Source organism: Phalacrocorax carbo, chromosome 2 (assembly GCF_963921805.1).
Source record: "Phalacrocorax carbo chromosome 2, bPhaCar2.1, whole genome shotgun sequence".
In the NCBI taxonomy this organism is placed as follows: domain Eukaryota; kingdom Metazoa; phylum Chordata; class Aves; order Suliformes; family Phalacrocoracidae; genus Phalacrocorax; species Phalacrocorax carbo.
In genome coordinates this window covers 67,768,581-67,785,124 of record NC_087514.1, presented here as the reverse complement: position 1 = coordinate 67,785,124, position 16,544 = coordinate 67,768,581, and the positions used below count along the sequence as shown (strand labels likewise).

Sequence of the window (16,544 nt, the reverse complement as noted above, 5' to 3'; positions counted from 1 at the left end):
TTAAGTAATCATACCTAAATGTTATCAATACAACTGTAATATAAACATAACTATTCAGCAACTATATGGCAATCAAAAAGACACCTAACATCATATGAAATATAGCACTGAATATTCAAGAGTTTGTATTTCGTTATTTACATATAAAATGAGATTTTAGTTCTACTGAAGAGAATTTTATTTAGATTTCATTCTTATAACAATCCCAAAATTCTATATGCAGCTTCTCAAACTGGCATACAGGCACAAAGCTGATGAGACAAGAACCTAAATTCATAGTGGAAATACTAATTCTTGGGGAGTTTTGTTTGAGCACTGACATTTTGTATCCCATAACAGCTTTAGGCAGATGATATTAATACAGTCTCAGCTTCCATGGAATATGTAAGCTCCACTACTCCCAGATGCTTTCAGGCAGCGCTACTGAAGCATCATCTGCCTTTGGCACACAACACTGAGCATGAGTTACTGTCACCAAGTCCCTCTTATGATATCTTCCACCTAATCAGCTTAACACAAGGCTAAAAAGACAGAATTCAAGTGCAGTGAATAGATTGTCCAAGTCATCATACTTCCTATGACACAATAAAAACCCTTTGGCTTCTTTCCTACTTCACAAAGATCCTTTAGAACAATTTTCAAACAAATAGCTTTTCAAAATATTCTAAGGATATCATAAGAGTTCCAAAATCAAGACAAAGTAATCAAACAGAAGTGTCTTATCACATTGTGCTACCGTGTGGCAGGACAGTGTCAGAAAACTAAAACTGTTTATATTTCATCCTAACTTGAACTGTTACACCGGGCATATTTTTTTCACTAACTGCAAGCTGTAAATTGGCCATAACCTGACTTATAAAATAGCCTCTTGGAACTACAGGCTGTTATCATTTGAATGATATCATCTGAATAATCATTTGAAAGATCATAGTACAATAAAAAGATGCTGAGCACTGAATTAAAAAGGGTGAGGAGAAATAAGTAAGACATTTTCAACAGCAGGCTAACTGCTCTTGGGAGTGGAATATATACACTGCAACAAGATGCCTTTCACAAGATCAGACATTTTGTAGACGTCTTACTAATGTTCAGAGGAAGATGAATACTGAAATAAGAGGTGTAAATGATTGAGGCATTAAATATGACCTTGGATAAAAATTCTCAGCTCCTACTGACTTCATTAACTGAAATCAGTGGCAACACATATATATAAATGAAGGGCAATTTGATGCATTACACAGTTAGTTAAAGATGAGGGAGTTAAAAGACAAAATAAGCATCAGGCCTGAGGATTTCTTTCTGCCATAGTCCAAAATACAAAGTAACCTTCCCTCATCATAGATAATGAGTAGATATAAGGCAGGGTAGTAACTTGCTTCTATAAACATATAAAAGATGTCTGCAGGTAGCAGCATAGTTTGGGTAAGAGAGACATTCAACAGCAGGAGAGCAACAGGTAAGGAGCAACTACTTTGGAAAGCTGGGTGTTTTCATATCACACAGAAAAACACCAAATAGTTGAGGTTGGAAGGAACTTCTGGAGGTCACTTTGCGGAACACCCCTTCTCAAAGCAGGGTCAACTAGAGCTGGTTTTTCAACACCTTGTCCCTGTGGATTTTGAGGATGGAGTCTACAAACTCACTGAACAAGCTGTTCCAGTATTTGACCACCCTCACAATGGGTTAAGTTTTTTCTGATGCTGAAGTGGAATTTCCTGGATTTCCATTTGTGTCCATCACCTCTCTTTCTGTCACTTGGCACCACTGAGAAAAGTCTCGCTGTTTTCTTTACTTACTCCCATCACATATTTATATACATTGGTAAGATACCCCTTCTCTCCTCCAGGTTAAATAATCATAGGTATCTTAGCCTCTCCTCATATGTCATGTTCTCCAATTCCTTCAGGATCTTTGTGGCCTCTCACTGGAGTCATTCTGTCCATGACTTTCTTGCCCTGGGAGGCCAGACCTGGACACACCACTCCAAATATGCTCTCACCATGGTTGAGTAGAGAAGACTCACCTCCCTCAACCTGCTGGAAATTATCTTCCTAATGCAGCTAAGGATGTTGAATACCATCTTTGCTCCAAGGGCATATTGCTGGCTCATGTTCCACTTAATTTCCATCAGGAACCCCAGGTACTTTTCTGCGAAGCTGCTTTATAGCAGGTCAGCCCAGTCTTGTGAGTGCATGATGTTCCTTCTCCACAGGGGGAGTACTTGGCATTTCCCTGCGTTGAAGTTCAGCAGATTCCTGTCAGACCATTTCTCCAGCCTGTGAAACTCCCACTGAACAACAACATGGCCTTCTGGTGTATCAGCCCATTATTTCCACTTTGTATCAACTATAAACTTGCTGAGGGTGTCCCATCATCCAGGTCATTAGTGAAAATTTTAACCACTGCTGGCCCCAGTATTGACCCCTGGGGTACATCACTGGTGACAGCTCTCCAGCTGGATTTGTGCAGCTGACCACAACCCTTTGAGCCTGGGAGTTCACACATTTTTCAGTCCACCTTACAGTCCACTTCTGTAATGCCTACTTCATCAGTATGTCTATGAGGATGTACTGGGGGGCTGTGTCAAAAGCCTTCTTCAAGTCAAGATAAACAACACCCTATGCTCTCCCCTCATCCACTAAACCAATCATCTTATTGTAGGAGGCTAGCATGCTGGTTACTAGGTTCAAAGAATAGTAATTAATGGCTTAAGATATCCCAGGATTCAGAAAAAAAAGCAAAGTACACCAGGGAGAGATAATGTTCAATATCTTCATCAGTGGCTTGGATAAGGAGACAAAAGGCAACCTCAACAAATTTGCAGACAATATTAAATTAGAGAGTGTGGCTAACATACTAAATGGCATCAGTCCAGAGGGATCTAGTGAGAGAGAAAGACCTGGCCAACAAAACCTGCATGAAGTTCAACAAGGAGAAGTGTGAAGTTCTACACCTGCAGCACAACAACCCCATGCATTCGTACAAACTGAGATCTACTAGCTGCTACTGCTAAGCACCTCAGGGTTATCGCAGATGGTAGTTGACTATAAGCCAAAATTGCACTCTTCTTGCAAATAAGGCAACCCAGACAGTGGGCTGCCTTAGAAGAAGCACAGCCAGCAGACTGAAGGAGGTTCTTATCACTTTCCACTTAGCACTGATCAGGCTAAGATATATTGCCCACATTTGGCACACAAGGGAGGTGTGGAGAAACTGGATGGGGGAATAAAGGTGATCAGATACTGAGAATGCATGATCTACAAAGGTAGGACAAGAAGGCTGAGTTTGCTTAGTCTGTGAAGAGGAGGCTGCGGTATGCAAAAACCAGCTTAAACTGTGAAGACTGAAAGGTGGCAGTGCATGCATGCGTGCATGCATGAGGGATGGTGGCTGTCCAAAACTGAAATTTTGAACTCTTTGGGGCAAACCTGCTACTTGCTAGATGCAAATGGTACAGGCTGCAAAAAAATGAAACATCCTGAAACCTCCAATTAATACAGAAACATGAGTCAGACCTGCCAGTTAGGATGCTGATCACACATTGTGCTTCTGCACATAGACTACTTAGGTTAGGAAAACTGGAGGCTTAGAGGCCCAGAAAGCGTGAGATTAATATCCTAGCTTGAGGAAATCTCCTGAAAGTGGGGAAAGATCCTGGAGGTAGGGGAGAAGCATGGAGGAAAATGCCAGGGGATGCCCAGGGACCTAGGCCTGTAATGTCCAAGACTGGTGTGCAAGTAACTGCACAGCATGCAGCCAATCTGACTTTCTGCCCAACTTTCCTGGAACAGCAGCAATCTCTCCAATCGGAAGGGAAGTCAAGCAGAAATGGATGCAATACAGGAGGCATGAAAGAGTGAGTGTGTAAAATAAGTAAGTAGCATAAAAGCCCTAATTTCATCATTTCATAAGTAAACCCCACTATAGTGGATCCACTATGGGTTGTTATAAACTGTTTTGCCTGTGACAGAGCCTAAGGGGTATATAGCCACAGCTATATACTGCAGTTTGGGAGGTTGAGGTTGGGTGTTCAGAAGAGTCCTTCCTTTTCCTTATGGGTAAGGAAGAGAGCACAGGATCGGTCCCCCTCTGCAGCCTTGGGTGGGGTCAACAGGACAGAAAGGAGAGAGTGATGAAGCATACTAAGCTTAACAAAGGACCACTCACCTGGCATTCTCCACAGGTTCTACACAAACAACAAAATCACTATCAATTTCTGTTACAAAAACAAACAATATAAATTTTTCCCCCAACGATTCATGCTTTACACATCGCAAGACTGACTTACACAGTGCTGTATTTAGCTAATGAAACAATGGAGAATAAAAACTAAAACACTGCACAGAGTATAGTGGTACGGCGGGGGCTACAGAAAGCAAGCCCCCAAACTAAAAAAAAGTATGGTTTCCTACCTTGAGGGGGTTCATTGGTAAATTTGATAGAGGACTGTAAAAGATTAATAGGAAAGTCTGGGTGAGCCTCTGTAGTGATCCAGGTCCTGAAACCTTCACTTATAGATTCTGTTGTTGTGATGATGTCCATCAATTCACTAAGAAACTCCAAGCCAAGGTGGCAGTTCTGTAGAAGGAGCCATCCTCCATCTTGCATGCACTGATTTAACAGGCGCCTTGCATGGACTTCCTGGCCCTGACCCATTGAAATGGCACGACAGGGAATGTTCTGCAAGGAAAAAAGAAAGTTTCCTTCATATAGAGTTCTGTAGAATGACTATACACATGATGTATTGCTTCTGTAGGTCCATGTGTAGTGACATTGTGCGACAAAGAAAACCACTACTATCAGTGGAGACTGTTTATATTAAAATAGAGTAAACAAAAAAGCAAAACCCTTCATGTTGCTCTTTTCTTCCACCTGCTGAAAAAAGTACACCCACTGGACATAAACTTTTTTTGCAGGTCTGACAATGGGATAAGACAACTGAAACATTTCTGCGTCCTTTTCTTCGCTTTCCCCAATAAAGCAGGACATACACACAGCAACATAGCTGCCTGACTATTCTGTTTTGTATGATGTGGACTATTTTGAGATGGACAGATATTAAGGCTCCACATAATAACTAATGCACAGAGTAAAGCCAACAATTTTGGTGTCTTTTTAGTGTCTGAACATATTTGTTTCATCTAATAGAGAACTGTCAAGTAAGCAGGCAGGACAGGAAAGACTGGTTTACATTAAATCATTCCTTAGCAAATATCCTGTATTGTTAATTGGCAGCTGTGGAGCCACTGATTCAGAGGATTCTAGTTTGGTGCTCTTCTAGCTTTAGCTAGTTTTCTAGCTGTTAGTTTTCTGGATTCAGAAGAGAGAAAGCTCATAAATGCAAACACAAGAATTCTGGAAATTTATGGAGTCTTTCCTCCAGAGGCCATGGGAGAAGAAAGCCAGTTGTTCAGAAAAAAACAGATGATGATACAAGCTCTTACAAGGGTATCTGAAAAAGTCAAGCTGATGAGGTTGTGATCAGGACCATACAAGTCTGTAAATAGCATGCAGGCAGACCCCCTCTTACTCATTGTTCTTACTACCCTTGTTCTTATTAAGTCCCCTGGTTTAGGTTGCCTGCCTGACTCCTACCAGGGAAAAACAGAATTATCAAACCCAGGTGAGCAGATTATTCTATATACATGCTGAGGGCAAGGAAATTGATGAAAAGACTTAGTTTCATGGACAGTTTCATGTTTAACACCTACAGCTGAGTATCCCTCATGCTGTGAGCGATAAGCTGCATAAAGACTTATCAATCTGGGCCTATCTTCAGCTAGCTGAGAGCTACAAAGGTTAGTCTTATGTTTTCCTGCTACTGGGACTCTCTCCCTGTGAAACAACAAAGAAGGAAGCCATCCAGTCCTAAACAGTGTGGATGAGGCTGCCCTACTTCTGCAGGAGAAAAAGTTAAGTGCATGGACTCAAGCTGTGCTGGGTCATTTGGCCTTAGGGTCAGAGAACAGGCCCTGACCTGATTTTACTGAACAGTATAAATACAGCTCCTGTATATGAACCCCCACATCCCAGCAAAAGGTTTAAGAAGAGAATGCCAAAGATAAGAAAGCAGTCAAATACTGCTCTCAGGTCAGTAAAACCTGAAACTGCAGCTAAAAGAAGCAAAGCTAAATAGCCTGTGAAGTTGCCTGTGTGCTGGAGGAACAAAAATGTTACCTTTTCGAAGATGTATCTAAGTAGAGCTAGCACCCCCGTTAAGTCAAAGACTGTGACTACCCCTGCAGACTGCATAAATATTCAGTGGGTACATTATTCCCTAACAAAGCATGTTCTCATAATTTGCTTTTCTCAGCAATATTACCTCTCAAACATACAACCATTAAACATTATAGAAACATGAAGACAAGGAGAAAAGTCTTCTTCACTATGGATTGTCCTAATTTTACTCCTTCTGAAAGAACTCTTCAAAATGTTTGTGTACAGAGTGTTTCTCTCAATGGTAAGTCATACCAAAATATCTGCATCATCTTAATACTTCACTATCCAGATGAAAATACTATAATTTTAGTCACTAGAGTGTTCCTGACAGTTCTTTTGAAGGTTCTGTGATTCATTCCCTGAAAGAAAATATCTCTACAATAATAAAAATATCTGGTTTTAATGAAGCCAAAGTGCTAGGCATAATGAACTTCATTTTAATTCAGAAAGTTAAATTTTCACTCCATCTTCAGGTGAGAGTAAAAGGGACAGAAATCCAACTAGTTTTAAGATAGAGCTTGCTTGGTGTATAAACAAGGTTATATAGGTAAGTGTTCACAGATACTGTTTCCATTTCTTTGGGAGAAGGCTATCTGAACAACTAAATTTTAGAGAGCAGAATAAAATCTGGTCACAAATGTAAACATTTCCAACTGCAGGTAATTGATTTATATTGTTAATATCATACTTAGAGGTACCATCAGTACTGATAACCCATTTTAAGACTACAAATCATGGCTGTAAAAAGGAAATCAACTGAAAAATAGGCCCAGCGTGTCTTTTGGAAGTTTTCTATCATTAAGTTGAAAAAAAAAAAAGGATACTTTGGAGGTATAGAATCACTTATATACCAAGATCAGATCCTTGGTGCAGCTAACCTATGTTAAGTCAAAGGATTATTCTGGAAAAAAGCAGAGAAAGCCCAGAGAAAGACAGGAACTAACTACAATTTGTTGACAAGCTAGCTAAATAAACACAAAGCGCTCTTGCAAATGTTTCTGAAAACTGTAAATGTTTTCTAGATAAATTTTTCAAAAGCTAGAGAACTACTGAAATACTCCTCCAGTCCCACAATGTTAATACACATTTTTACGTTAAAAAAAAAAATAAAATCTGTGTTTGTAGTTGGATTTGCAGAATCTGGTTGGCTTTTGTAAATTTGAAAGGTTTCTATATGCTCTGTGGTAAGATATTTACTGCAAGAAATCAGACAAGAACTTTAGAGTTAAACTTTACAGTTAACTTTACATTTACAGTTGACATTACAGTTGAACTTCTACTTATGACAGCCTAGCTGATACTGCCTTGTTCATAAAATATTTGTCATGGTTTTAGACAGGATAGAGTTGATTTTTCTTCACTGTAGCTGGCATAGTTCTGTGTTTTGGACTTAGTATGAAAATAGTGTTGATAACACACTGATGTTTTAGTTGTTGCTGGGTAGTGCTTGTACTAGTCAAGGACTTTTCAGCTTCCCGTGCTTGGCCAGGTGCACAAGAAGCCGTGAGGGGAGGGGGCACAGCGGGACAGCAGATCCAAACTGGCCAAAGGGATATTCTGTACCATATGATGTCATGCCCAGTGTATTAACTGGGGGGAGTTGGCCAGGGGACACAGAGATCACAGCTCAGGACCGGCAGCGTTGGTTGGTGGGTGGTGAGCAGTTGCATAGCTTGTGGTTTTTTTCCCTTTTTTTCCTGGGCTTTATTTCTCTCTCCCATTACTTTCCTTTTTATTATTATCATAATCATAATCATTATTATTATTATTATTATCATTACCATTATTACAGGCCACCTTCTACCTACCAGCACTTCCCTAGACAGGCTAAGGTCTTGCTTAAGTTTTGACAGAATGGCAGAGCATTTTGTTCTACTCCTCGCAAGAGTGACTCTAAGTGACAAGTTGACTTCAGGTGACTCTATTAGGAGGTTAGTGTCCCTCATCCCCTTACAGGGCCAATGGGATAGAAATACTCAACTCCTCAACGCAAGTCAGAGTTAAGTTTCAATCATGCGCTCGGAATTGCTTTCAAAGGAGCCTCTCTTCATTGATTACAGAAACTAACTCCCACTGGAGACTTACTTTTGCAGGTAAGTCTTAGTTAGTGCATCCCAAATCCTGTACCTCTAAATGAAAATGCATGCTAACAGTGAGGAAAATTTATGGATATCTACTGTGAATAACTTCTTCTTGGGAAAGTTATACTTGCGTCTACACTGTGAACCATAAAACAGAAAGCACAGAGTGCTTTAAAGTGATGCTGTGCTGTAAGAAATGTTGAACCCCTCCATCAAGTGAACTGATGGAGAGCAGGGTCTCCAAATTAATTTCTCATGTCACCATATTTGTGATTTTTTTCCTCTATCTTCCTGTAATCATAATTACTGGCAGCTCCTACAGTGAATGCGACACAGTGTAAACCACAAGTATTGCTTTGTTCTTATAGCCAAGTACTTTCACTGAGCAATGGACTATCATAGTCTGCTGGATAGAGACAGAGGGCCCGTTGGAATGAAACAACTGGAAAAAGCAAGAATGTAATGTTTCCATTTCTTCAGTAAATGCATTTTGGCTACCAGTCCAAAATTAACTTCCAGAGAACACTGGTATGAATATAAATATCATCATGTGAACTTCTATAAAAAGTGGAAATACCATTACTTGTTCAAAGAATAGTTTTAAATCTCTTCATCAGCTCTAGGAAACTTGATTTCGGAGGATACCTTTGATTTTGCAAGACGTTCTATATTTTCAGTGGGGTCAGACCCCGTTGATAAAAAGCATGTTAAAGGTGTTCGACAGTCACTTTCTGTCCACATTGCTTCCATTTCAAGAATAAACCCTTCCACATATTTCCCTCCAAGAGATTCTGCAATGTAGTGTCGAGCCTGAAAAAAAACAAGTTACCAGAAATATATACATTTAAATTTTTTTATGTAGCATTAATCACTGATGTGGAATTTACCAACACCTACATTGGAAGGCAACAACTTTCTAAACTTTCATTTTCAACTTTGATGTAACAAAAATTGCAGTCCACAGGAGGCAACCATTGAAATTCTCAGATAGCAATCTTTCAGCAAAGAAAAGAAAGAATTCTGCTCACACAACAGACATCCTGTGAGAATTGTTGCTAGAGGCTGCTAAATGTTTTTGAAAAAGAGCTGAAGAAATCCATGCAGAATAGATCCACTGACAGCTTTGAGGACAGCCCAGATATTGCCCCTGAAGTACTGACTGCTAAAGCTTGGTGGATAGCCAAACAAAAGAGTTTCTCTATACCAGCCCCATTCTTAGCTCCTCTAAGTATGTATTGTTGACACTGTCTCTACAGCATAGCAGATTAGACAGATCTTTCATCTGACCCAGTTACAACCTTCCATATATTTGTTGGAACTTCAAACAAATTCTCCTGTCCAGTGGTTATCCAATTCAAGTCTCTTATGCTGAATATCTGTTTCTACAAAATATAAATGAAACAGCTCAGACTTTATCCTTAAAGGTCAAACCTTCCCTATGCCTCTATTGTCCTCTTTTCACAGACATTTTCTAAAAGGACTAAAGCAATCCTGGTCTGCGAAACGGTTTTTTGTCTGATATGATTTTCCAACTGTGTAAACTACTAGCACAGATTCTGAGGTATGTATTACAGAGAGAAACTCCCAGGAACAAGGTGGACTGAGGAAGATGCCAATTCCAGAAAAAAATAACTCAATCATCTACTATTAAGTGTAACTTTTGCCCTAGTGAAAAGAGGTAAAATTTTGTAACACTTGGGGATACACAGGAAGAAAAGAAGAGATAAAGAAGATAATAACAAAAAGGATCCTCTCTTTCCTTAAAATAAATTTTTAAAATTCAGTTTTTAAAACCACTGTTCAGAGACACTCTCAAAGGTGGTTGTACAAGACAATAAGAGTGTTCATAAATGAGCAGTAGCAGCTTTATTATTTTGGTCTGTTTAAATCGTGGCAGATGAAGTTCCCATACCTCTCTCTTACCAGCTGAAGAGAAGAAAAGGAAGGAGGATGGAGGGGTCTTGTTGAAAAAGAGGTCCACAAAAAAATGGTGGCCCTTAAATACAACAAAAATGCTGTCACAACACGTAACATGTAAAGTTGAGATATGCACGAAATCAGAAGTACTACTTTCCAGTGTAGATAAAGACAAAAAAAAAAAAAAAATTGAAAAAAAGGATACTCACAGGCTCATACATCTCTTTAGACTTACACAGAGAAGAAAAATCCATATATCACAGACTGTGGAGAAACTGCTAGTCTATTGCAGTTTCTTTTACAATATCTACCATGAGACAGTCTTAACTATTACTTCCTCAGCATAGAGGGTACAGAAACAGTTTATCCGCTATTTTAGTGCACCTGTAATCAAAAAGAACTGTTCTCTTTCCACTTCTTCTCTGAAAAAGCAGGGATGTGTCTTCTGAATCACCAGAAGAATGCAAACGCTTTACAAGTTTCATCACCCCACTTTGGAAGTGCCACACAAACAGAATGGTATTCTTACAGCTCCAACACAATTCATTTAATGTTTTGCAATGCCCTTCTAATTCATTGCAATTAAATAAATTAATAATTCTTTCACATATATTTGTTATAAGGATTTCAATATCTGATTTTCAATATGGCTCACTCTGCAACAAATATGACAAAAGCAAATTCAGAGAACATAAGTTTGGAACTAGCAGTTCTACAGGAGACGCCACATGGCTTAACCAATGTACGAAAGCATATCTTACTTGCGCAACAGTGTGATCAGGGCACCAGCTACGGACAAGGAGCAGTTTACGGAATTGATCCAGTAAGCTGTCATACCCATCAGGAATAACAGCTTTTTCAGGTGCTGCTTCATCAAACCAAGCTTTCCAAGACTTCTCATTCCTAACAACTTGCACCAGAAGTTGATTAAAAGGGTACAAGCTGGATAACTGCACGAGATTGAGCCATGTCATGTCAAAAATCCACTTTTTTGGTTTTGGTTCCACAGAATTCATATCCAAACTGGCACCTCCTGCAAAACGAAAAGCATTATAGAGGAAAATCACCATGGTTAAACAGAAAAATGACAAGTAATAAAAACTATTTCTACAATTTAGTGAGTAAAAATCTTTGTAAACCAGGACATGGAGACCTAGAATTTGCATGGAAGAGTAATTTAACAAAGAACTGTTGGGGAAGTGGTCTCAGTGCCTCCCAAACCTGATATCCCAGTAATTTTTGTGCTGCTTTTTCTCCATCTGTACAGCTGGAATAGAAGCTGCCTACCTAAAAGGATACTCAAACCCAAGTCTTCATACCAGACATAAAAAGGACCTATGGTGCATTCATTTCCAGGACAGTGCAACTTCAGCAGCCTCTTAGCTCAACCACCACTCCAGTGTCATGATGATTTGCACCTCCAACACAGGTGAGTCGAAGCTGAACATTAAATCGGTGTTTGCAAAGAAAACAGATATTTGGATGGCAAGTACCTGACTGTACTTATCTCGGTACCCGATTGTACTTACCGTATCTTGGAGACAGTGGGGTCCACCCCCACCAAATTTTATAAACTTTACTAGAATTTTTTTTTGTCATTGTGTCTGAGTAGTGACGTACAGTGGTGGCATAATGCAATGTTTTACAACATGGTAAAAGATTTCCTTTTTTTTTTATACTGACACTTAAATGTGGTAGAGTCCTCATGCATTCATATGCCTGCTCACCAGCCATCAAAAGAGATTTTGCTGACTGTCTCCAAGCCCACAGACATAGGTACGTGGCAACTCAAGAAGGAGGCTCACAGGAGAAAACTATAGGGTCTCTTACAAACTAATGGACTTTTTTTTCTTTCTTTTGCAATGTAAAACAGTTAAATATCCTCATCTAAGCATTATTTTGATAATAATTAATCGATATTGCTTGCGTTTTGGAAAATTTGTCCCTTAATCCCTTCTTGGGCTACATAGGCTTTCACTCACGAGTTTAAAAACATTAGATCCACCAGATACAACATACTGTTATTGCAAGCACTGCAAAATCTGAATTTGGCAGTTCACAGACATATGTAAACAGGAACATTTTTAGAGAAATTACCTTTGATCAATGTCTCAAACTCAGCGTGTGAAACTTTCTTGGCCTGCAAGTCAATCTTCAGTGCCAGAAGCAATGTAAACAGGAATCTGTGATTTTCATACAGCCCTCGAACTGTGTACTTGAAGACTTCATAGGTGAGATGCTCGATTACATATACTACCCTTTTTGCAGTGATCTGAGATTTCTGAGATCTTTCCACTGATAGGTCAAAAATGCCAAGGAACTGCCGTAAGGATGTTTGGTACATGACATTAACCAAGCTCATTTCCACAATTAGGAAATAAAGGATGCTACCACGACCAGCAACAGGCCGATACTCTTCACGTGCAGTATTGATTTTCACCTCTGTCTCCGCTGCTATGTTTAATTTTTCACTGACCTTAAAATTAATGGAAAGACCATGAAGATTAAGTCATGTCACTTGTGATTTACACTGCACAAGCAAAGAGAAAAGGTCTTAAGATCACAATGGTATTTTTAGTCAAGCTTTGCTTCCCTCTGTCAGTGTTTCAACACACACATTGTGTCTTCATGTGTTCAAACACCAAATACAATGGGATTTGATTCAAGCTTACGCCTGCAAAGTATGCCTGGAACATAAAGCGGTATCCAGGTAACAGTTTAATTTTGCAATATTTTAGGAAGAAAAAAATTATAGTGTTTCTACCATTTATTTGTTAGGAAGTCAGATGTGATATAGCGGCTCTGAATGGAAAAAACAAAATCAGAAAAAAAATCTGTCTACAAATAATCTTCAAATTACAATTACAAAATGTATTTGCAATGCACTCAAAATTCACCTCTTCTGCTGTTGTTTTAGTGCTTCTTAGGACTTCTATCAGAGACTCATCTTCAACCAAAGAGCCCTCCGTACTGGTTAGGCGGAAGAGTAGATTATCTTCAAGCTCCTGCATTTTCCTCTTGTTAGACGTCACTTCTTCCATCAGTTTGACTCTTTCTGCCTCCAATTCCTGTATTCAGAAATTTTCCTTAGAATGTTTAAGATTAATTCAAAGAAAGGTTCCTTGTAATGACACAGAAAATGTAATTTCATGCATGATAGATTGGAGGCTTTCCTGCTTTTTCTATAAAGTACAGAATTATTATATACTATAGCAATTTATATGCATCCTGCATTTATTTGATTAATGCGGCATACTGAGGAGTGAAAACACATCAGAATTACCAGGAAAAGCATCCTCACAGTAAGATCCACGAAGCACTAAAGCTGGTTTCCAATGGGAGGTGATAAAAGCCACATTATGTTAAGTACTTAAAATTAAATCAGATGAAAGACTGAAAGATGCATTGTATGGATGGATTTTACATTATTAGGGAAGGTGACTGGATGACTTTTTCAGTCTCTAATTTCTATGATTCTGTGAATTTTCAAAATACACTCTCTATTGCTATAAAATAGGAAATGTTACAATTATTATCAGTGTCATATGGAATTTTTATGCTATTTCTACAAGACACACAATGGCAAGGGAACAATGGCAGACAAGTCAACACAATGCCAAGTGAAATGAGGCGTCTATAGTGCACAGTCCAACACAACTCAGGGACACTCTTGCCAGCTACCTTTATTTAATGAATCAAGTCAACCTTCCTGTAAGAAAATGGTAGTTAGTATTACCAGTCTACCTACACCTATGGCTTCAGTTTATTTTTTTTTCTTGTCAACATGCCAAGCTAGAGAAAAGGGAGATGTACAGAGTTATGCAGTACAGGAGAGGGTCTCCTGTATTTCAAAGAAGTTACAAATTTCTTTACTCTCACAAACTTCTTGTTTGGAAACCTGTCTGTCATATATTCCAGTGCTATAGAATGTAGCTCTGTGGAAGCTACAAACTGCATCCCAGAAGAGGAGAATGACTTAAGAATCAGTCATTGAGAGCTTGCGGGTAAAAATTAAGGGACAGCCAAATATGGGTGGCACTGTTGTGGGCGTTTGCTACAGGCCACCTGATCAAGAAGAGGAAGTTGATGAAGCCTTCTACAGACAGCTGGAAGTAGCCTCGCAATCGCAGGCCCTGGTCCTCATGGGGGACTTCAACTGCCCTGATATTTGCTGGAAAAGCAACACGGCGAGCCATGCACCACCCAGAAGGTTCCTGCAGAGTATCAAGGACAACTTTTTGATGCAAGTGGTGGAGGAGCCAACGAGGTGAGATGTGCTGCTTGACCTTATCCTAACAAACAAGGAAGGGCTGGTTGAGGATGGGAGAGCTGGGGGTACCCTTGGCTGCAGTGACCATGAGATGGTTGAGTTTAGGATACTGCGAGGTAGAAGCAGGGCTACGAGTTGGGTTACAACCTTGGGCTTCAAGAGGGCCGACTTTGGCCTCTTCAAAGACCTGCTAGGAGGATTCCCATGCGCTAGGGCTCTGGAAAGCAGGGGGGTCCAAGCCAGCTGGACAGTATTCAAGGACCACTTCCTCTGAGGTCAAGATTGGTGCATCCCCAGGAGGAAGAAGTCAGGCAGAGGAGCCGGAGAGCTACATGGATGATCAAAAAGCTTCTGGAGAAACTCAAACAGAAGAAGGAGGTTCACGGTATGTGGAAAAAGGGACTGGCCACGTGGGAGGAATATAGTAATGTTGTCAGGGTGTGCAGAGATGCAACGAGGAAGGCCACTTGGAATTAAATCTGGCAATGCATGTCAAATATAACAAGAAGGGCTTCTTTAAATACATCAGCAGTAAAAGGAAGACTGGGGATACAGTGGGCCTACTGCTGAACAAGGAAGGGGCCCTGGTAACGCAGGATGCAGAGAAGGCGGAGTTGCTGAATGCCTTCTTTGCCTCGGTCTTTACTGCTAAGGCTGGGCCTCAGGCATCCCAGCCCCCAGAGGAGAGAGGACAAATCAGGAGAAAGGAAGACTTACCATCAGTTGAGAAAAACTGGGTCAGAGATCACCTATGCAAACTAGATCCTCGCAAATCCATAGGCCCCGATGGGATGCACCTGTGAGTGCTGAGGGAGCTGGCAGATGTTCTTGCTGAGCCACTCTCCATCATCTTTGAAAGGTCGTGGAGGCCAGGAGAGGTGCCTGAGGTCTGGAGGACAGCCAATGTCACTCCCATCTTCAAAAAGGGCAAGAAGGAGGACCTGGGAAACTATAGGCCAGTCAGCCTCACCTCTAGCCCTGGAAAGGTGATGGAGCACTTCATCCTGGAGGTCATCTCCACATGTAGAGAACAAGGTTATCAGAAGTAGTCAAAATGGATTCACCAAGGGGATATCATGCTTGATCAATCTCATAGCCTTCTACGATGGCGTGACTGGCTGGGTCGATGAAGGGAGAGCAGTGGATGTTGTCTATCTCGACCTCAGTAAGGCATTTGACACTGTCTCCCATAGCATCCTCACAGGCAAGCTAAGGAAGTGTGGGTTGGATGAGCGGACAGTGAGGTGGATTGAGAACTGGCTGAATGACAGAACTCAGAGGGTCATGATCAATGGAGCAGAGTCTGGTTGGAGGCCTGTCACTAGTGGTGTGTCCCAGGGCTCTGTGCTGGGTTCTGTTCAACATATTCATCAATGACCTGGATGATGGGATCAAGTGTAACCTCAGTAAGTTTGCTGATGATACCAGGCCGGGAGGAGTGGCTGATACACCAGCAGGCTGTGCTGCCATCCAGTGAGACCTGGACAGGCTGGAGAGCTGGGCCCAGGGGAACCTCATGAAATTCAACAAGAGCAAGTTCAAGGTCCTGCACCTGGGGAGGAACAACGCCATGCACCAGTACAGGCTGGGGGCTGAACTACTGGAAAGGGGCTCTGTTGAGAAGGAGGTGGGAGTGCTGGTGGGCAGCAAGCTGACCAGGAGCCAGCACTGTGTCCTTGTGGCCAAGAAGGCCAAAGGTATCCTTGGGGTGCATTAAAAGGAGTGTGGCCAGTAGGTTGCGGGGAGTTATCCTCCCCCTCTACTCTGCCCTAGTGAGACCACATCTGGACTATTTTGCCCAGTTTTGGGCCCCCCAGTTTAAGAAGGACTGGGAACTGCTTGAGCAAGTCCAGCGGCAAGCTATCAAGATGATCAGGGGACCGAAACATCTCTCTTATGAGGAAAGGCTGAGACACTTGGGTTTGTTCAGCCTGGAGGAGAGAAGACTATGGGGGGATTTCATCAACACGTATAAATATCTAAAGGGTGGGTGTCAGGATGATGGGACTAGGCCCTTTTCATTAGTGCCCAATGGCAGGACAAGGGGCAATGGGCAC

At 40.9% G+C, this 16,544-nt stretch overlaps 1 protein-coding gene across 1 annotated transcript in view; it reads right to left on the bottom strand.

Moving 5' to 3' along the window:
• LOC104050918 (dynein axonemal heavy chain 5) overlaps positions 1–16,544 on the bottom strand; it is a 178,554-nt gene that overhangs the window by 35,232 nt on the left and 126,778 nt on the right. The window contains exons 65-69 of the mRNA XM_064443197.1: positions 13,115–13,285; positions 12,315–12,693; positions 10,979–11,250; positions 8,946–9,110; positions 4,413–4,680 (exon numbers count right to left, since the gene is read on the bottom strand). Of these exons, the coding sequence (XP_064299267.1) occupies positions 4,413–4,680; positions 8,946–9,110; positions 10,979–11,250; positions 12,315–12,693; positions 13,115–13,285 (1,255 nt within the window). The remainder of the gene's footprint in view (positions 1–4,412; positions 4,681–8,945; positions 9,111–10,978; positions 11,251–12,314; positions 12,694–13,114; positions 13,286–16,544) is intronic.